At 41.1% G+C, this 22283-nt stretch overlaps 1 protein-coding gene across 2 annotated transcripts in view; it reads left to right on the top strand.

The window, feature by feature from the left end:
• Positions 1–22283, top strand: part of pcdh11 (protocadherin 11) — a 122181-nt gene that overhangs the window by 19662 nt on the left and 80236 nt on the right. Inside the window, exon 4 of one of the 2 annotated variants that reach the window (XM_023416721.2) lies at positions 889–3023. The exons of the other annotated variant lie outside the window; for it this stretch is intronic. Within the exon in view, the coding sequence (XP_023272489.1) occupies positions 889–972 (84 nt within the window). The 3' untranslated portion in view covers positions 973–3023. Of the gene's footprint in view, positions 1–888; positions 3024–22283 lie in introns of those variants that run through there. 2 annotated transcript variants of the gene reach the window in all.

The raw sequence follows: 22283 nt of genomic DNA, 5'->3' as shown, positions 1-22283 counted from the left end.
CTTCATAAAAAAAGATCATAATGTGATTGCGTTGGATAACGAGGGCAGCTGTGAACAAAATTTTTGCATATTGTCATTTATTTGTGTGGGTGAAGGAATGGGCCTTTCACACTAGCCACCCATGGTCTGATGATAAAGCGCTTGTGCTGACTCATAGTGGGTGCATAGCCAGGGGTAGAAGCCATGATGTTAAAAGGCTAACTAGGGTTGTTAATCAAGTCTGATGCTAGTATTAAATCCTAGCAACTGATTATGATTTGATCTTTTTTATTCTATTCTCATTGTGTTGTTTTAGTTCTTTTTGGTTTTGTTTGTCTTTTTTTTTTTAATTTTATTTCTGTTGCATCATTGCATCTGTAATCACTGTGCCTTGCTAATGTGAGCACTGTTAGGTCAGCTTCTTTCTGATTCAGACACTGGCAGATGTGTTGCTAACTTCCTGAGGAACAGCAAAATGTCATATTCTGTACATATCAGAGGACCCACTGGCAAGGGTCCGAAAGAAAGAGTGGGCCTAAATTGATCCAAATGGCTTTTTGAGGGGAAATGAAGAGTGCTGCACTAGTGTGGTGGGAGACAAAAAGACAAATCGGGAGTGATAATTGGATAAGATTGCATGCTCTGATAAGTACAGGAAAAATGCACAAACTTATGACACCTGTAGCATTCTTCAAGGAAACCTGACAAGATAATGACTTGATTGCCAGCCGTGCCTTGAAGAATGCTTTTTTTTTTTTTTTTATTTATCTTTCTACACTCTCTTCAGAGATTTTTTTATTCAGTGTTCAGCGTAGCCTCACACTGATAAGGCTACAGCTTAGGCTGCTCAGAGCTCGATGATATTGTAACTACAATCTCCCTATATCTGTCTGTCTCTCTATATTTCAGGAGACGGCACTGAAACCACCACACTATGGCACACTCTGTGGCACAGGTACAGCTCGCTCCCACAGGATTAAAATCAATCTCTAGCTCCCACTACCTAAAGAGAGAAAAAGAGAGAAAAGAGAGAGAGAGAGAGAGAGGGCAGAGGGAGGAAAGAAGGAAGGCGAGAACTGAAGAGGTGAAACAAGTACTTTACTGTCTCTACAGCCTCAAACCCCACCTCTTCATACAATCGAGAGAAAAGATGAACTTGGAGGGGGGAAAAAAATCTCAGAAAAAGAGAGACGCTTCATGTTGCCTGCCTGAAACTTGACAAAGCTCCTCCTGTGAATCTGTTGGAAGTTTGAAATGCTTTGAGTCCTATGCTATTACTTACCTGTGTCAGTGAGGATGATACTGTATGCCCTGAACCCTCCTCGAAAAATGTCCCACTCCAGCACCCACTCTGTAAAATAGGTGTCAAATACAGTCAGTAGATCTGTAAAGTATGTTTATATGTATGTATGTATATCTATCACAGAGTTGATGGTGTTTATATTTATTGATTCCATTTCTTTGCCTTGTTTTCAAAACTGCCTGGTGGCCAATTTATTTTCTTACTTTCTGACTTTTGTATAATTTGACGTTGCTCTATCTGGGCTTGCTCATGGAACTAATGACTTCTAATGTATTTATGCTGCAAGGTCTACAACCCCGTAGGCTTACATTAGTATTGAGCCCACATCACAGTGTACCTTTTTCTGTCTACTTTCGCCTCTTTCTGTCCCACTTTTTGATGCCACTGATAGCATTGTTAGTGAAGAGTGTGGCTAATGTTACAGAAATATGCATGGCCCCCACAATACGACCACATTTGTACAGCTTTACAACTGTGCTACTGATCACCATGCTGTTATTAGACTGGGAGGAATGGTAGGACAAGTTTAATACTTTGAGCTAAGCCACAATCACAAGGGACTAACTCCTGGGGTTATAATCAAAAGCTGTTTATGTAGGGCAGATTTGAAGAGCACTAAGCCTAACCTTTTGTGTGTCGCTTTCAATTCCTAAGTCGGAAGTGATTTAACCTGTGAGATCCATATTAAAACGACTCCAGATGGTAAAAAAAAAAAAAAAAAAAAAAAATAGTAATAATCCTCAGACAGTCTTTAATATGACTTGGTGGGCTTAAGCAAAAATGACTTGACTTTGCGCACTTATTTACACTGACAAAAGAAATTTTCTGATGATAAAAACACGGAACACCAAAATGAAAAGGTAATCCAGGCTCCAGTTTGAAAACAGCAATAAGTGAGCATTTGACAGAAATTCCACTATGGTGCACTTACTACTTCGTAGGCCTTTTGTTCAGAGCATCATTTTGTCTCTGCTATTTCTACACCAATAGAATCATTATGGTACAGTATGTCCTGACTAGAATAATTTCTACAGTATACACCAGTAACTGGCTTGATGGGTTAGCAGCGTCGTTGTTCAATAGTCCTGTTAATTGGTAAGCTACTGACTGCTTTGATAGGTAAGGCCTAAAAGGCACCTACAGTACATACATATAACCATAGAATTAGAGTCATTAAAATGGACATAGCCTGTGTAGTCAGTTGGAAATGTACTGATGGACTGGACCAGGGCTGTTTCCCCTCTTTTGTGAGAGACTGTGTATACTTAAATGAAATTACTGCGCCGGCCAGAAGCCTTTTTGATTTTGCTCCAGTCTTAATATGCCATGGTTCCACAGACTATGTCTATTTTAAAGCTTTTAATTTTATGTGTGTCGCCTCTTTGTGAGACAGGTTGTTATTATTGAAGGAGGTATATTCATGTAATTATGGTATCAAATGTATTCAATACTGCGTAGGAGCCACAGTATGAAATATACATAGCATCCTAGCACTGTGTAATGATTAGATTTGCCTGATCTTTGGGGAAAAGAAAAAAAAAAAACTCATACATGGGGGAGAGCTTTTGTCCTTGTAAGAGAGACAGACAACCTCACTTTTATTCAATGTGAAGTACAATATGCACCTTACATGATCTTTGTAATTGACTTTGATTTGCCAAGTGTGGAGAAAACTGTAAATGTTTTGTTTATGTATGTGTGCGCTTCTGAAATTTATTAAAGTCTTTTGCATTGTATTGCATATTTTGACGACTCTTCTTATTCATTGTTTTGAGCTTTCAACATTAGTCTGCATCACTCAGTCCGCTCAGTTTTCTGCACTTGGTGAGAACAGTGAGACTAAAATGAGGCAAAAACACATGTTGTAGAATAATAATTTGTTTTTCTCATATACAGATAGCCAGGAGTATATAGTATGGGTCAAACAGGCTGTGGCCTGCAGAAGTGTGTGTGGCTGTGTTGGTTTGGACACCATTAATTGGCTCATTTCAGCCATAGAAAAACTGCCCATACCTCCTTTTCTTCTACATTTTGCAACAATATAGCACTTGACTGGGAGAAATAAATGAAGAAATGGTGTAGATGTACATTGCTCATTAGGAAAAGATTACAGATAAAAAGTTATGGAAATTTGGTGGGAGCACATCCTTTGAAGTGCACAGACAGAAAACAGCATAACGGAAGCTTTTTTTGGAACAACACAACTTTTCTTTTTTTCTTTTTTTTCTCCTCCATGAGAGCTGATAATGATCATTTGATAACGATAACCCTGCTATTATGATGTACAGTAGTGCACAAACACAGGGTGTTACACATCTGAAAGGAAGATTGATGCTAGAAGGTACAATAACCGTCGCTCTAACATTGTGTTATTCAGTGTTTTTGTGGATTTGATCCAAAAATACAGACTTGAAAGGCATAAAACAAAGCCAGAGTAGAGACAACAGAAAATGTTTAATTGCTTATCAAAGTTACTTCATATTTTAAAACTGAGAGAGAGCTAATCAGTTCCCTCGGGGAAAGTGTCCTTGGTGATTTGAGAAAATGGTGCACGCTCAAGTAGAGCATTCTCGTATAGAGAGTGCATAAATGTCAGCTTTCTAATAATAGACAAATGTAAACCTGCTAAATGCCTCGTTCTTACTTAAAAACAGAGATCTGGAGTAGATCATAAGGTAGTTGTATCTCTTTGAGCTAGATAAATTATGGTTTGATTTTTCATGTTATGCATAATTAGGAAATGAAATGTTTTCAAATGAGCCATAAATAAATAAATAAATAAAAAACTCCAACAAAGCCACAGCATTAATGAGTCTTAACATTTGTGCATGAAGATAGAGTAGGCGATAAATGGATTTTTCTTCTGCTTCGCAGTGCAAAGATGAGAGAGGAGGGCTGGGAGGAAAGGAAAAAGATTTAGTCAAAGCAGGAGTCCGGTTTATAACAGAAAATGTCTTCGGTATGTCTTTGGACTGTTTCATTGTTGCTCCTCTGTTCCCACAGAAATGCGCAGTTGTTACGGGTCTCAGCGTGCGCTTGTGATCTTGGTCAGCGCACATTAAGTGCATTCCCTGCGATTTTTATCGTCTATAAAATGACTTTTAAAGGTTGTCCCGTGGTTGTATTACAGTATGTCACTGAGGGAAGTGTTTCCAGAGTTTCTTTGCTGACAGATTGATTCATGATTTATGAGAACGCAGTATTCAATTTCAACTAACAGGCCAGGAAGCTAGTCATATGTAGTAAGTTTGATTACATATAATGCAATGATATGTCTGCAGATGGAGAAATATATAGACCCACACACAAGGGCTCGCACAGACACGCGTAGCAATTCATTTTGCTGTGGGGGTTGAGGCTATCCATATGGTGTTCATTAATTGTATTTTTTTATTTATTTTTTTCCAGTTTCTTTATTTTACCATTCATAGTATGCCTACACATCTTCAGTAAAGCTTGCTACATGCAGCATTTGCAACCTATGGATGCACTGCAGTTATCAAGCGTACATGTTTATTATCAATTACATATAATAAGCTGTAAGATGGATCAAGAACCGCCTATAAAGTTCACCATTCTGGAAAAAAAAAAAAAAAAAAAAGTGGACATGGCTGCTCCAGTGACTTCCCACAACCTTGAGAATTCAATCAGTGCAATCAGTACCTCACCCTGTTATCTGTTATGTCCCTCTGATAAATGTAACACAAAGCTAGAACATATTCCTTATTCATGTGGATAATGTTGCAAAGGAGCTATCAATATGGCAAAACCATTTTTTTTCCCTCTTCACTTTACATTGATTTTACACGTCACTCACGTTCTATGCTGAGATCAACGTCATCCACTTCAGGCAGTATAGAATAGCAAGTCGAGATTACAGATTGTTTGAACTAAACGAGCGCTGAAGGTGCTGTCTCAGCTAACTTTTCAAATGCAACGTGCACTGAGTAATATGAGCACCACTGTGGGTATTTTACTTCTCTAGACTTGTTTGAAATCAGCGATGGAAAGTCCGTACGGATTCGTTTCTCTTCCCCTTTTTATGAGTTGCAAATTTGAGAATGGTGATTTTGGCAGCGACTCGTACCCTCATAAAAATGTTAACACATCTGTATGTTTTTAGTGGTGATATTAAATACATAAAGGTGCCTCAAACACTGAACTTGTATTTGGCGGTTTTAGACTCCTACTAAAAAATGAGCTTCTTTTTTTTTAATATATATATATATATATATATATATATATATGTAAATATGACAAATGCTTGAATTTGAGGCATTTAATGTTAAGACCGTCTATGGGGAGGTGTAGGTCAATTAGCCAAGCAGCAAGCATGTTCAGGGGTATGATGTGAAGTTGTCCTGAAGCGATGCTGACTGTTTAAACAGGGGCTATTTATGCATGTGCTGTGCAGTGGTGCAGGAAACAAGAAGATGCTGTCTTTCTGCTGCACTCCACTCAAGGCAACACTCCACACAATTGCTGCCAAATCTCTGCCAAACTGAATAATTCAATCATCCCCCATAGCTGCGGTGGTCTAGCTACCTTTGTGTGTGCAACAATCAAATCAGTGTGGAAGCCCGCCGAGTGGTTCTTTCTGAGACACTGAGTAGCTCTACAGCCCGGAGATTGTTTTCATTGAAAACAATTCTGTTGATTAAACGAGGTGTGACTGTGGAGCGGGGATCTGAGGAACATCGATTGCTTGTACAATTGTTTGTTCCTTGTTAAAAGTGTGATCTAAAGCAGTAGTTGCTGATCGTGTGCAAGGAGCATATGGTTTGTCGGTGTGCCCTGCAAGACAGTGTTGTCTCTGCGTTCCTTAAAATATCTCAGGTAGAGAAATCTACGGTGATCTGTGGCGTAGGATTAATAACGTCTTCATGACAGAATGTTTGCAGATGTAGTTGCTGGTGCTTTGGCATGTGCTTTTGTCAGTGCTTGATTGTTTTGTTGAATGTGTGTTACTCCAGTTATTACAGCAGGGATAAGTGAGCTTTACAAGCATTCTTTAGGAGACACCCGCCCTCCCCGTCACCCTCACCCCACCCTCTTTCAACTAATCACATGGTTTCGACCTTAGTTTTGCCCATCTAGATTTAACACTAATCCTCCCTGAACACAAAGACAAGTAAAGAGAGGGCAAAATTGAATTTAGCTAAGTTTTTTTTTGTTTGTTTGTTTTTTGAGCTCCCAGGTCACTGGTGGTGCATCTGCATTCAGCAGACATCTGCAGCCACACTGAGGTTGTTTGCGTTGAAATTCGTCCCTCATTTTACCCTCTTTGAAGCATACAGTGGAAAAACTCCAGCAATCTATCATGCTGCTGTGGCTAATAAATGCAGTTTTCAAACCTAGCCACGTCCCACTGTGGGTCATTGTTCAACACTATGTGATCCTGTCAATGTTGTGTAAAGCAGAGGCTCTTTTCTGAAGTGTGACTGAGCTGTTGGTCTAATGACTTCAGTTTCCAACGGGTCAAAAATGAATGGATTTGAATACTGTTGACCTGTTCTGGATGTATTGTGTGGCAACATGTTAACGATAAGAATAATCATTCCTGGATGTGATGTTTTATCTTAAGCAAATAAACGCGCGATAGGGACGATGCCACGACAGGATGCAGACGTTGCATGTTTGCAAGCTGAAGGTGGCCAGACTGAAAGGCATCAACTTAAGACATTGTCCAAGGAGAGCCACGTCTGTGTCCTCCTTAATCCTGGTAATCCTCGTACAGAATTCTTGATTTGCTTTTGTAAAAGAGATTGGGAGATGATAAGATGCTCGTCCGTCTCCTTAGAATAGCTGATAATCTGGTTTGAACAGAGGACTCAGGGGGTATTTACCCTGCCTTAACATTTGCCCAAGCAGATGGCGCTGATGGGGGAAGGCGCAACCTTAGCCTTAAACTCCCTCCCTCTCTGCAGGGTCCAGTTTGGGGAGAAAAAAAAAAAAAAAAAAAAGAACAGTGGGATGATAATCAATGTTGTTTATTTTGCTGCTTGACTCTTTAAGTACTTTCAGCCAGATTATGGGCTTTTGCAGGGGATAATCGGGAGACCGCAGACAATTGCCTTTTTCTATCCTGACAGTATCCCCCATGAATGCGTAAAGAAAGCGATTAAAAGTAGATGCCGACTCTTAATTCCTGATTAGTCCCAAGGCAAACCCTGTTAAAATTAACTGGACACTGCGCTAATCACTGAATTTTAAACACCCCTTGTTCTGGCGCAGTGGACATACCATATCCAGCCGTGAGAAGGCATCCCATGAGGGATATCTCCATAAGTACTTGTGTTTGAATCTGCCTGTTCCTCAGTGTGATGACACACACACTATGAACCCGGAAATCTACTCTGGGGTAAATGTAACACTTCAGCACTGCACGGCGAGTGTGCTGACCTCTTCTGACTACAGAATAGAGGCGAGCCCCTTCTCTTCTGTCTTATGTTGTACGATTGGCAAATAAAGAAACAGTTGCTCATTTGCACGTGGCGTCGTACCTTCTGTAAGAGACGTTCGCTCTCGTTCGCTAAATTTGAATGCTCATCATTGCAATTTATCAATTAGATGTCTGTTTAGTAACTGTGGCAATGCAATACCTCTGATTACTTTCAGCGTGTAAGCATGGCTGCATATAAGCCATTAAGTCGTTTATATTGGTTTCCTAAGCCCACCTCTCTAACCTTATGCCTCTGGCAATCTTCTCAACTCGGACTGGACACCTGCAACAAAAGCATTTGACTAATGAGATCAGCCCATTGACTAATTAGAGTTTTGCGTGGCATAAGCTGGATGACTGCGAAGGGTTTGCGCGTTACGGGAGGACTGTTGAACCGAAGCATTTGATGCTTCGTCTTCTTTCCTTGTGCAGTTGTGTTCTGTAACAGGATATTGTATGTAGCTGTCAGGCTCAATCCTGGGCAGGAACACAAAAGACAAGCAGAGGCCCCAAATGCATCCCGCTCAAACATGCACACAGTGCAAAGTTAATCCACACATACACAATAACATGCTGATTTTCTTTGTGTGCTCTCAGTTCATCCAGTGAGCAGCGAAATGGTTCAAAGTGAATGCTCGAAAGAAAAAAAATTGATTTGAGGAAAACGTGAATATCTGATTATATTCAAAGCAGTTTGTATGAGACCCACGAATGCTATACGTTATAACTGCACCTACATCCACAGCTTAATATCTTTGTGTCATACTTTCTATGATTAATGCAGTAATTACATTTTTTTCTTATCATTAGTGCTGCGCTTTTCAAGTGTTTCCTCATAATGAAAATTTACTGCACGTCATGTGCTCGAGATGTGTATGAATACTGGTTGCGTATCAGCAAGGAGGTATGCATGGAGCCATTAGCAGGGAATAATAGATGGTGAACCACTAAAAAGCTAATGCCAGTCAGCGGTAACACACGTCGTACAGCTCATTCTAATTGCTCACATCTTCACCTGGACCAGTTTTAGGACACTGTCGACTCTTTGAATCGAAACTGCAGGACTGACTTGCACAAAAAAAAAAAACAGAAGCAAACATTTCTAAGGCCTTTTTTTTTTTAATCACTTTTGTCCACCAGAGACAGCTCCACTATCTTTAATATCTTCACCTGAATAACATGTTACTTTTAATATACTGTAGGTAGTAATGTAAAATATATAGTTGCAATGTCTGAGATCATATTCTGTAATGAAGTGGAAGGATAGCTAGAGCTTGAAACATGAAAGTATAATAGAATCAGGGTTATTTTGAAGAGTCTTCTTAAATAATGCGTGTGATATTCACTGATGGTCATAAAGAATTCATGTGCATGCAGTCTTCAAAAAGAGCAGCAACTCATTCCCAAGATCAGTCAGACAGATTATTACATGTCATTCTGACAGTTTTTTGTGGCAGAGGTCTGTGTTGCTTGACTGGTCAGACAGTCATTATGAAGTGATATGGCTTCACGACATGCTGCGCCATGAATTTTGAGGGAAATTGGTGCTTTTCACACACCCCTTGAGATGCTCCTTTTAACACCCCTTTATCAGTTACGACTTGGTTATAATAGTAACTTTTTCCGGCAAAAAAAAAAAAAAAAAGTACTGACTTATTTTACAATTTCTCCTGTTAGAATATTGTAGTTTCTCCAGCAAGCTTTTACAAATGAAACCAATGAGACAGGAATTTCACCGCTTTCATACTGACTTTTATTCCTTCCTTGTATTTGTTAGAGCCTGTGTATACAGACTGTAGCCAAGTATAGAATTTCCAGTGTTCTCTCCAAATCACTTTTCCTCTGCCTGTGTTTTGCGGTGATTGGGGTTACATTCTCTGTTTTCAACACAAGAGAAAGAGCCAAGCATCTGGGAGAATTGCACATGTATTACAGACAAATGCATTCAATATATTACCTATGCTCCACGCATATAGACAGGCGCTGCTTGTGATGGAGCACACATGTGTTCAAGCCCAGAGGTAATGGACAACACTTCAGTGAATTGCGCCGACCTTATTGTATTGTGTGGATGATTGTGTTATGCTCCCTCAGATAATGACTGTGCCCTACTTTGACTTTGAGGCAGTGACCTGAAATAAGGCACACAAGTGAAATCCGAGCCTGGATGAACCTGGAAGTGATTAAGGTCACCCAGACACACCGCATTTGTTTGACCCCCCCCCCGATGACTCACATCGACCGATGTCTCCGAATCCTTTGGGAGTCTTTTGTGGGATTCCTCCTCAATGCAAACATTCACCATTGATAATATGTTTGAGAAGAGTGTCAGGATGATTAAATACACCTATGAGAACAGGCCCTGATTTTTGGAAACCTATTGTCCTGGGAGATGCAAGAAAACATGTCGTTCCCTCCTCACAGGACGTAAGGTCTCTCTGGGAGATTTCTGGTAACCAGTCAAAGCTCCTCTCCACAAATAGCCAAGTGTGTTTCTTCTAACGCATAATTTTCTGAATTCAACCAGCTCCTGTTGATGTGTGCCAGAAGATACATACATTTACGCTTCGGTTGCCCTGATTTGTTTTTGACTGGACAACAATATGATCTACAATGTAATTAATGAGTGGCGCACGGTATGCTCGTACTCGTGTGTCCAGTATTGCTATGTACTCGCCGTGGGTGCTGACTGCACAAAGGGAGAGTCACCGAGGTCGCAAACAGTTCAATGGCAACTATCAATGCAAGTGCACAGTAATGCAGTGCAATGGCAGTGATTCAGTGCAATAAGATGAATAAAGAATTATGCATACACAGTTTCTGAGGGAATATGTAAATTTATCCAAGTGCTTAAGTATGCATCACATGTAGGGAAAATAAAACATCAAGTGAATGAAGCTGAGTTCATCAGAAAAGATGATGGAACACTGAATCCTGGATTCGTCTCAAATTAAACTCTATTCGGGTCCTAGCTTGATACATTATTTAACATGGTGACTGAGAAGGCTGGATTTCCTAGTCCAGGTCTCATTGACATGATGCATACATGCCTTGATGCTTTGGGGGAAACATGGATAACATGAGATCATGTCTGCCTCTCGAGGGCAGGAAGCACTGAGTGGATATCTGGCTTGTTTTTGTGTCTCCCTATTCTGCTGGGGATCAGCACACAGCTCCTTGCCACAGCCATGACGCTCAGATAAAAATTACTCTTCCTCTGGTGTGCATGTAAATCAGAGTGGAGGGATATAATGAAATAATGAAATGTGCCTCTGCTTTTTTCCAAGAGAGACCATTGGGACCCACTATTTTTAGACACAACAAAGAGATTGCCAGGGGTGTCCAGTCTCCCTGGTTAAGTTATGGAGTTTTATCCACTTGTCAATGTACAACCGCTTGTCTCAGGGCTTAGACACACGCTGGGATGAAATTGAGGCCGGTGTCTCCCTCCAGACAACGTCAATTAAGCCTCTGTGGAATTCAGTGTATGGATGTGTTCATGGATGGTCGTAATAGATGAAGGATGTCTTCAACGCGATCAAGGGAGTTGATTATGACTTATGTATAGTACGTACCCGTCGGCCACATCCATGGTAACCCTGTAAGATGACCCTCCCTGCCAGCAGGAAATGCTTTGTCACTCAGACAAATGTGGCAGATGAATACTCAGCATGAACCTGGGGTATTTGTCATCTGGTGTTCTCTTTCTAATGGGTTTACTGCTGATGATCCAGGTCAGAGAAGGACAAAATGCTCCACACCAGAAGCTAAGACCGGATTCTTAGGAGGGATCACAAGACGGGGCCTAACCTCTTGACCTTCTAGAGTCCACAGTCTAAATGTGAATGTAATTCTCATTGTATCTTTAACCTTAACTCTTAAAATCTTATCTCTGATGCTCTCTCTAAATCTCATCAAAGTTGCTGCTGTGCGAACCATACCAAATGCTAGGTTGTCCCTACTTTTTTTTTTTTTCACTGAGGACTGTTCAACCATTGATTTATTCAGCTGGAGCTCTTTTAGAGATGTATTCCCATAATTTATTGTAACAGCATTATCTCCCATATACTCGATACAACATTTGACCTTGAAAATGTGAATTTGCAGATGCAGCGAGACTGGATCTTTGCAAAGTCAGATATTTTCTGGTATCCTTGGCAAGAAAGAGGGGGCAGTAATGCTGCCATGTTTGCCGTTTGGAGATAACACCTCAGAGGTCATTTGAATGACTTGGTGTAATGTGGGTCATAGGGCCGTGCAGCCTCAAACGCACCGAGCAACCAACTTCCTGGCGTGTGAGATATTTCCTCTCTAGCAGGTTTTTATTATATGGCTGTGGCTGGTTGCTTATGTATGGATGATCACTCTGTGGACTATTTCCAGAGTGCAGGGCCACACATATGGAGCTGGGCGATAACACAAGGACCTACCTGTACACATCAGGTTGGGCTAGTGTGAAAGTTATAGCGACGAGTGTTATCCTTCTATAAGATTTGCCATTAAAAATATGTCACAGAGATGGAAACCCACAAATGTATCCTTAGCATTCAGAATTAGAACGCCTCCAAAACTAACTGTCCTTGACTACTTTAAAAGGAAAACATAAAAGGCAGTGCATGTCAAGACACACATTCCCCAGCAAAGTGAAAATTCCTGCCTCTTATCTTTTTGATTTTGCACTTAGGGATTTTTGTCTTCATCTTTTCTCTTCAAACATCAAGTGCCAAAGTCATTTACATGTGCTAGGGGCAACCAGAGTTAAAACACAGACATACAACTTACTACTGTCTAGAGGCAGTCTAGTGCAGAAAATGAGGAAGTTGTAAGGGATGGGTGAAATAAGGAAACAGAGGAAGAGTAAAATGAAGGGAAAGAGAAAAAGGAAGGGAGGAGGAGGAGAAGGAGGAGGAGAATGTGAGAAATGAGGACGGTAGGGGGTGAGACCAGTGAAACACAGAGAGGGTAATTCAATTTGACTAAAACTCTCTGTCGCTTCGTACAACTGGGGGATTGGCCTAACCACCAAAATGAATTAAAATTCATGAACTATTGAAGAGTGAGCTGCCAGTAGAACATACAGAGCATGATACAGTTTTAAAGCAGGATATTATTTTTTTCTAATTACAAATAAATGAAGCTATTAGTTTACCTTAAATTAAAAGCAGAAGGGCTCCCACAGAGATATCTGATCCCATGTGTAACTCATTTAAGACTGATTTGGGCCCCCATTGAGCTGGCAGGCGAACTAGCATTAGGGTAGCAGAGCATCTCGACTGCATGGTATTGTCTAACTCCTGCTGGCTCTGTGCCCTTCCTTTAGCTTGGAAACACAGCTGATGTTTATGCACTTGAAAACCATATCCATGAGGTACAATTAGGTAATAAAAAAAGCCAAATTTCTTTGGCATGCTAAAATTTCTATACTCCAATTTGTAATCTTATACAGATTCATGAATGTCTACGCAGCGGAGTCTGGCGGGGGAAGAACACACGCAGCCCATTGTTCGTAATGCTTCCCAAACCAGACGAATCACAAGAAAATCCTGTGTTTGACTTTTATCCATCCACAATATAAATAACTAATTTATCAATTGTGCTTAAAGAGGCATACAATGGGCAGAACAGAGAACATTGTGTAGCTGGGATAATCCCCTAGAATCCTGACGTTGCCTTGAGGGGAATAGTGGGAGCAAGAAGCAGATCCCATTCGCTCCCTCTCTGTCTCTCTATCTATCTTTCTCAGGATACATAGTCACTATCGCAGCTCCTGATCAGCCCTGTTTAGTTATATTGCATTGTGTTCTTTGATATTCCAGTTAATCCGTCAAGTGAAGAGATTTAGCCCAAGATTAGAGTGATTCAGTGAACTTTTTATGATACACTACTCGTGTCTGTAGCCCTGAGGCATTTTTTGTTTTTTTTTCATGCACTTTATGTGCATTTGTGTTTACTGTATGTGTGATTGTTTGTTTGTGTGCGTTAAGTAAGGTGGCTGTCTTCATCTCCTGTGTGGGCGACTTTGACTGTTACAAGATAGTGAGAGCATTGCCATCGATGGTCTGACAGCCCCACAGCTTCCCTCAAGCTACTCACGAGCTACTGTAGGCGGCCTGCATCCTAAACATGAATGACAGAGCATAGACACAATCCCAGAGAGATTCATTTTCCATAATGTAAGTTAAACAAAAACAAAACACATCTGCACTCAAATTCGTACCGTGACACCTGATCCCTGTTTAGATAAATTGGAGCCCTAATTGCAGGTTCAGGCCTGAGCCAAAGAGCAAACAGGGAGTTGTGAGTGGATTAGTTCTTCTGTGGTCTGGGTCGTGAACCTGCTGACTTGATCTATAGGCAGGACTCCAACAAATAGTCCACAGACGTGTAATTGTACCTTAGGATTGCTCAAGCCACGTCTTACAATATAACTATGCATGTTTTCAGCCAAGGTGAGGTGTGTTGCGTGGCAACAAAGCAAACAAACCAGCATATATTTGGATAACATCTGTTTTCAGTTCATAAATTCTATCAGTGGGAACATTCTGTATGTGCAATTACTTGAACCAATCACATGCAAAAGCTTTTTCAGTGCGGCTCCTTGAGTGCTGTCACTAGTTATTACATTGTGTGCTATTTAGCAAAAGTGCATTTGCAGTTTGAAGAGCATCCCAAGATATTAGTGGCATCTAATTGCATTACCTGGAGGAGACTGATGGCGCCAGTTAAAACGGCTGGCCCCAGTTCAGGCTGTGTTGAAGGCAAGTGCTTCTTTACAGGTTATACGTCATGTTTCTGACTGGAATCTTTTGTCGACTAAGTGATTTTCTGACAGCTTTAAGCTTCCACTCGCCTAACCAAATACCCCTATCCCCTAAGCAATCGTACATCTTACCATTAATCCACTTTCATCCATGGGAAACTAAAACAATGACAGACTGATAATGGCAGCTAATGCAGCCAAATTTTGATTGCACAAGTCAGATTTGCTCCCATTAACTTGTTCTGAATTGATTCATGCATTCATGCTTGTTTACCTAGCAATAGTGTAAAATGTCCCAGCAGTGTAATCCATATTCAAGCAGGCCAGCTGTGAGGCTCGCCGCGGCACTTTAAACCCTGAAAAAGCCAGATTTCATTTTTAGTCTTTCATCATTTGATTGCTCCTAAATAACCACTGATCAAATCTTTACTTCGCTTCAACAATCCATTACATGGCTAACTTTTTCTGCGTAATGGACAGAAATCTCTATATAGCTCATATATTTGCTAAGGTCTCAAAAATGCCACTTGCAAACGCACAGTGTCCATAAGAATAAGAAAAGTCATCTCATGGGCGAGAGCCACAGGCAAATCTTGATGGCTGAGAAGACAATAAGGTGAAAACTGCCAAGTGACCCTCACAGGATGTGTCTGTAGCACCTTCTGTCTTCCACTTCTAGATTTAGTAGGCACTGGAGGGGTTTTTACCTCACAGTCCTCGTGTACTCCAGTGGGACTCTCATCCTGGGAATAGCATGCCAGTTTTATTGAGCAGGGAGTGGCAGTGGAAAGAGACGAGGGCCCTCAGAGACGCCTGGATGTTTTCCATATTAAACTGCAGAGAGAGAGGCTTAAGAGCTCACTGGTGAAATGACTTTCATTTTTCAATATCAAAATGCCAGATAACGTAGTATAATTATGGAAACTTGACATATCTATCTCTGTTTTTGGTCTGAGATTTTTTATTCCGCTTTTGCTATCCCACTCCCTCCCCTCTCCTCCTTTCACTTCCACCCCACCTACGCATTCCTCTCTTCCTCTTCTACCCTCCCTATTTCCCCCCTACCCGCTCCCTCGCACCAGTATCCTTCTTACTAATTCCCCAACCTCTAACTCCTCCTTTTTTCTGCCTCACTTCCTACAGAGAGTAAAATGTCTATGGGCATTTATAGTCACATTAATATGAGCAAAGCATGTGGGGTAATAAATCGCTTTCTTTCTCCCAATGAGCCATAAGAAGGGGTGATAAAAACAACTTTTCTGTTGTTGTGCGCTTTTGCCTTGTGAAGTGAAAAAAGTCAGTGTTTGAAGTTCAGATTAGTCTTCAGGGAGTCCCACCTATTGGGACTGTTAACCTTTAGCCGTTCAGCTATAAAGCAAGTGAGTTCCATTAAAATACATAATGCATGAAGTGCCGAGATTGCATGCCATTGATCAGCACTTGAATAAATTGAGTTGAAATCCTATTAACATAACCAGTTACACATAAAGTGAGATGAATAAAGTGCAGTATAACACCTGCAAAAAATAGCTGCCATCAGCCACGGTTTTGTGATGGTTGAAGTGGTCAGGCTAACTGAAGGCAATTTAGAAATAAACAGTAATGAACTATAATTCCAGCTATTTGTGCAGTGAGTTGTTCCCAGCTTACCCTTTTGTTGTCTCTCCACTGGCATTTTACTAGCCCTTCTTTTTTTTTTACAACAACAAATATTTGTGAGGGTTAGAAATGTTTTCACATACTGTACATTTGTATATCAAACACCCTCAAGGCCTCTGTGATCCTTAGCCTCTCGTTGTAACTATTGTGTTAATTTAATACTTTTTGCTTTCTGTCTAACTAGAAATTCGTAACTTTTTGTTTTCGTAGTTGATTAGTTATTGTTTGTCCTCTTGGCGAAGTATGAAGAGTTGCTATGAGAGACAGATAAGAGCTGTTTAGCGCAGCGCAATGTGGCCTCCAAGGCAGCATGTTGACTCATGGCGCCTGTCTGCTTCAATGTGTGCCTGTGTGTGTCTGTGGTAACAAAGACCCCACCCCCCACCTCCCACCCAGACCTCCTCCCCCAACAACCGCACTCCACTCTTCAGCGTAAAGCATGTGCATGTTCCCTCTCTTAAAGCAATTAAGAGCTCCCCTGTCATCTTGACAGGTTGCCTCCATCTTCTTAAATGCCTTCGTGCAACTGCCATAAGTCTTTGTGGGACTAACACGCCATACCATCTTTTAAAAATGTTTTTCCATCTCTAACTCCAACTCCTCCTTGTATCAGGAATAATTAGGGCAATTAATTCAGGTGGATACCCAGTACAACATATGTGTTTTCAGATTAGGCGCAGAGGAAGCTCTGTCACCCGACCCCGTGCAGACTGGGAGATGACCCAAATTAAAGCATGTTTCCTCACCACCCATCACCCCCCCCCCACACACACACACACACACACGTCCTCTACTTCCTCAGACACTCCCCCTCCCCAAACCCTTACACCCCACCCCACCCCCTTTTTGATGCCGTGCCAGCCTCCCCACAACAATGCCACAGAATGCCTGCCAATGGCAGCAGCTCCTTAATGAAATAGTAATTGTGACTGTGACTTGCATGCATCACTTGCTTTCCTGTCCTGTTCTGTCTCATTGCACAATACAGAGAGGAGTCTACTGAGTTCCAGCTCTGTAATTTCATTAATGCTCAGTGTCGCACCTCTGTGTATAGTTTGTTTTCATCACAGCTTTACATTAGCTGTGATTGCTTTGCCAAGTTTGTCGCCTTATTGTCCAAGCTCTTAATATAGGAAGGAATGTTGTGTGTAGTATGCCACATGTACCTGTGGAATCTCATTTGTTCGAGTTACACGCAATGAGTGAGATGCATGAAGTACATTGGATATTCCCTAAAGAAGATGCTCAATGAGGTTTTTGTGTGGTGGCAGTAACAGCTGTTCAGAGACACAAGAAGTGTGGAATATTTAGGATCAATATATCCTTCATTTCACTGGGAGTCTATAATGGGCCTGCAATTGTATGCTCCATTACTGGACACAAGGGTCTAGACTGCTGACCAATCTCATCTAATGAAAACAAATGTACTGGCAGGCTGAAGAAAAGAAATACACTACACACCAGTTCACGTCCCAGTGTCATTTGCTATGAGTACTGTGGCCCTGGTCTATGCAGAAAAGCAAGGCTTAACAACTCAAGTGTGTCATTATGTGTGGGCAGGGAGAGGGAAAGCCAAAACGTGTCCTGAGAACAGACTTCTGCTGAAACTGAAAATCAGATTGCAGTAATTTCATAGACATGTAAAATGCGGTACAGCACAAGTTTATCTATCTATCTATCTATCTATCTATCTATCTATCTATCTATCTATCTAGCTATCTGTCTGAATTCCAGAATTCTCGTTTATTGAAGCATTAAAAATTCTGAATATCACATTGAAATGTTTCAGTTACTATCTTTTAGAGCTCTTTCATCAGAGCACAAATGACATTAGGACTATTATTTCCAAAGTGCCCATGCTGATCTAACATCAGTTTTAGCTTTAGATCATGCCTAAAATGGAAGAAAAACAGGGACATATTTAGTGATCCCAGATCAGCACACCTCCTCTGAGAGGAGTTTGATGAGTGCAGCTCCAGATTAGATTAGAGGCCTCACACTGATGAATGTAATCCATCATCTTGTAAGCAGCAGAAATTTATGACAATCTAGTTTCACTAACTCTGTCATAAGCCCTTAGCTTTTAGTTTTCAGAGTTGCACAACTACAAACAGAATGAGGAAGTACAAACGAAGGCTCGTGGGGCGGCATGTTTCATGAAACTTGGGGGATTTTGATTTGTGACCATGACAGAGATTGAAAACGCATTGTCTTTCTGTGTTGTTCTAAGTGCCTTTTTTTTCTATTTCCTGCTTTTTGTTTCTTTGTTTCACCTTTTGCCTTTCCACTGCAGGCAAAACAAAATGTGTGGCGGTTCCATTTCATCAACTAAACTCGGAGATAAAACACATAAAACGGGATGTTTTGTGGATGTTTTACCACTTTATTCCAGTTTGTGAGACAACAACTTCTTTGAACTTGATTCCCCCCCTCCCCCCCTCATGGTGCAGCTACCGTGTAGCCCATGAAGTTAAGTCTTCTTACTGGGCACCGAGGGAATGAGGCTGATCAGCCTCTCAACACAAATCTTTTGTTTTTGTTGTTCATGTCATATTTCTGTCAGGTGTGGCAGCTCATCAAGATGAAATAATGAGGCCATGTTCTGTGATTAGTGACAAAAGTCTTTAGATATTTATGTGATGATAAACTGCTAGTTTTCTCAAATACTTATTTTTTATGTTATTAATTCACCAAAGATCCTATCACCATTTCTCTGTACTGTTTACAATTAGACTGCACAGTGAAATATAGCTGTATACTTACAGAATTCTACCCTCTGGCACCAACATAGGCTCTTAGCAGTGAATTTACACTAAAAAAACCTTTATGCATATGATAAAGCTTGAAACGATGAATTCAGCAAACCAGTTCATAAGTGGGCGAGCTAATTTAATTGAGGCAGAATCTGTTGGGTGACATGATAGAGGGATGTGGGTGGAGAGTTTTAGCTGGTAATGAGTTTAAATGTTTATGCTTTTTGGTTTTATAATTCCTAATACCCATTAAGTGACATGAAATGTAATTTGACAGAGAAATAACAATTTAAGTATTCCAATATCAATCTTACTTTCCCACTACACTGTAATTATGGTTTATATATAGTGTAAATATGACACCATGCCATAAAGCATAATTATGGTTCACATTAGGATGTTAAGAGTTAGATTGAGCGCAAACACTGATGCATTTCGGTCGGTGTTGTCGCCAACATGTAACATAACAGTGTGATAAGAAAAGCCAAGGCACACATCCATTCAAGTGCTTCAAAAAAAAAAAGAAAAAAAGAAAAAGCTTTTGGATGAACTCTTTGTATGCTGCCTGCACAGACAACAGCTTGACAGTCGGTTTCAAAGAACGTCTCAGCACCTGAAGGGAGGTGTGCAAGGAAGGAGAGAATCACAAAAGTGGTTCAGTCATGCACATCACATCGTTCTTGTTTTTATTAATCCCTACTGTATATCTCTGCGGCACTTAAAACAGACTTTTGCTAGCACCCTCTAACTCACATCAAAGTCAACACTTGTTTGTTGTGTCAACTTTAGAAATAGACACTTGCCCAAACAAATGACAGTAACAGTTCTTATTATGGAAATAGGCAGGTAGGAGTCTGCATTGTTCTTAGCGTAGGGTACTACTGGTTTCCCATCAGGTTACAGGTGGAGGGGAAGTGATGGAGTCAGTGCATGAGATTATCATTTCCATTTTTTTTTTTTTATTTCCACTGACCTAAAGCTAAAATGATGTAATTCAAAGTAGTCGAGCTGTTGAGATCTGACTTCCTCCAGCTCCAGTACAACTGAATTAAAACAGCTGAACCATGATTGCATCTGAATGATAACTGAACCAGGCCTTTTCTCATCCATTCACGTTTGTTTAGCTACACTGTATATATTGTTTAAGGAACTGTCTGAACCACTTACCTTGTGATTCTACAAGATATAGCAGAGGTGAATTATTATGTGATTTAAATATGTGCCACCTCCTGTTTCAATAATAGTTGATGTGAATCATATCCCTTCAGTTTGGTGCACATGTCACATTAAAACTTAATTAACTATCCATCCACCGCTATGAGGAGCGTGATGTGAGTCGAATCCCGAAAACTCACAGTAGGGAGAGCTCCGCAGAGCACACCATGCTAAAATCACACTAATTTAAATAATTGACATTATTCATGCTGTGTTGAATAAATAATTAAATAAATAAATAACACCTCCGGATCATAGCTTGGGTTTCTCATTAGAAGGCAAGCTGTGCAACTCCGTGCTCAGGAACGAAAGTCAAATGAAGCAATTGCAATAATTACAGCGGCAAGGAAGACTGTGCGTGCGCGTGGGGAGGGGTGGGAGCTTAACGGAAGGCAATGAGGAGGGAGGCGCTGAATGTCTACAGGTGCCTCTGATTAAGGGTAATCTGGGCAGCCCTCCCCTTTCTTATCTCTGCAACGAGCCCTGCCGCCTCTGGGTGCCTCGAGCTCCGTGGCTGCCTGCCGTAATGAGCGCCACAGCCAAACAGTGGATGCCCCGCAGGACAGTCCCTACAGAGACATAATGAGCACTCCAGTGTACCAATTCGTGCTCCCCACCAAGGAGTCCCCCAAGCCTGCCGCCCCTCAGACATGGGTGGGCGCAGGTTGTTCGCCAGACCCTCCACAACCACCACCGTACTTGATATCCCCTTTTTGAGGTAACGGCATCCCCCTTTGGGTTCGGCGTCTCTGCCCATGTGGTAGGAGGGATGGCCCAGAGCCCGAGCTTGGCATCAATCACTTTACATTGAGAGTGAGACGAAAGGCAGAGGCGGCGATAGGGATTGAGTTGCAGCAAAGATAGAGGGGAGGCACGGGACACAGGGATGGAGTGCTGGGTGAAGAGCGAGGACAGATGAAGTAGCCGGGGAAAAATGGATGAAAAAAGGTAAATGATGGTAGAGGGATGGAGAGGGTGAGGTAACTGACAGATGGAGTGAGTGTGGGAGAAGGAAGGAAAGATAAATTGCACAATGAGGGAGCTGTACAGTTGGATGGGGGAGAGAGAGAAAGAAAGAGAGAGAGAGGGAGGTAAAGGGAAAGAGAGAGAGAGGAGTATCCAGGTATAATGAGGTCTATGGAGGAGTGTGGGTAATGGGTGGGGGGGGGGTGTCAGAGTCCAAGGTGAGGAAAAATAGAGAGAGAGAGAGGGAGAGACACTCTTTTGCCAAACAGCGGTCCCTCTGTTGGTGCTGGGGTGGATCTGTGTGTTTAAGAAACTGCACTGCTGTGCTTTTGCTCTCTTAAACAACCAGGAGGTGGGTGAGAGGATCGACGGGCCTGACCACGGAGCAGGGCTTTGAAGCTGCCTCATGCTGAGAGAAACTGTATTGGATTTAGAAAGACTGCCTTTCAAAAGGAAAAAATGGTTAGAGAAAGACAGAGAATGAAAGACAAAAAGAAACAGAAAACAGAAATTCAAAGAAGAAAAAAAAATCAAAAAGAAAGCATACATAAACTTGACATTTCTCATACATGAGCCTTTTCTCATCTATATTTATCGCTGTTTGAAAGATTAGCATAACAATTAACATTTTTCCACGAGCCTTTAAGCAGATAGCAAGATGGCAATCATGAACATGGTGTAGCATTCATTAGGATTATTCACCATCATTAATTGTGGTCATGAACAATTTCCATGGTTAGGAATGATTCCATCTGTTTCCCAAATTGGTTGTCTTTTGCATTAGAAAGGGAAAACATTAAGCAGCATGTCTTCAGTAGCATGTTTGCCTGCATTTCGCATTCGTGGATGGGTTTGTTTGTATGAACGCCTGCGCATGTGTGTGTTCTTAAACTCTTGTGAAGTCCACGGGTAAAAAGGCACTCATCATCTTTCATCTGTGCTGCATTTATTCTACACCAGCTCTGGAGCAGCTGCTGCTGCCATATTTTCTTCTTTTTTTTTTTTTGTTTTCTCCAAACTGTTGTAAACTTGGCATTTTGAAACTGAAATCTTGTGCTTCTTCAATGGCAGGTAGTCAGATCACTGGTTGCACCTATTGGCATCTGAAAAGAATACATTTTAATTTTTTGAAGAAAAACACTTGGGGATAGAGTGAGAGTGCGACATTTATACTTATACACAATAGATACAGTAAAATGAGAAACT

The sequence above is a fragment of the Seriola lalandi genome, unplaced genomic scaffold (genome assembly GCF_002814215.2).
Source record: "Seriola lalandi dorsalis isolate HSWRI2012SDOR001 ecotype SW California unplaced genomic scaffold, Sedor1 jcf7180002054569, whole genome shotgun sequence".
Classification (NCBI taxonomy): Eukaryota; Metazoa; Chordata; class Actinopteri; order Carangiformes; family Carangidae; genus Seriola; species Seriola lalandi.
Note: the sequence above shows the minus strand (reverse complement) of the source record. Positions and strands in the feature narration are given on the sequence as shown.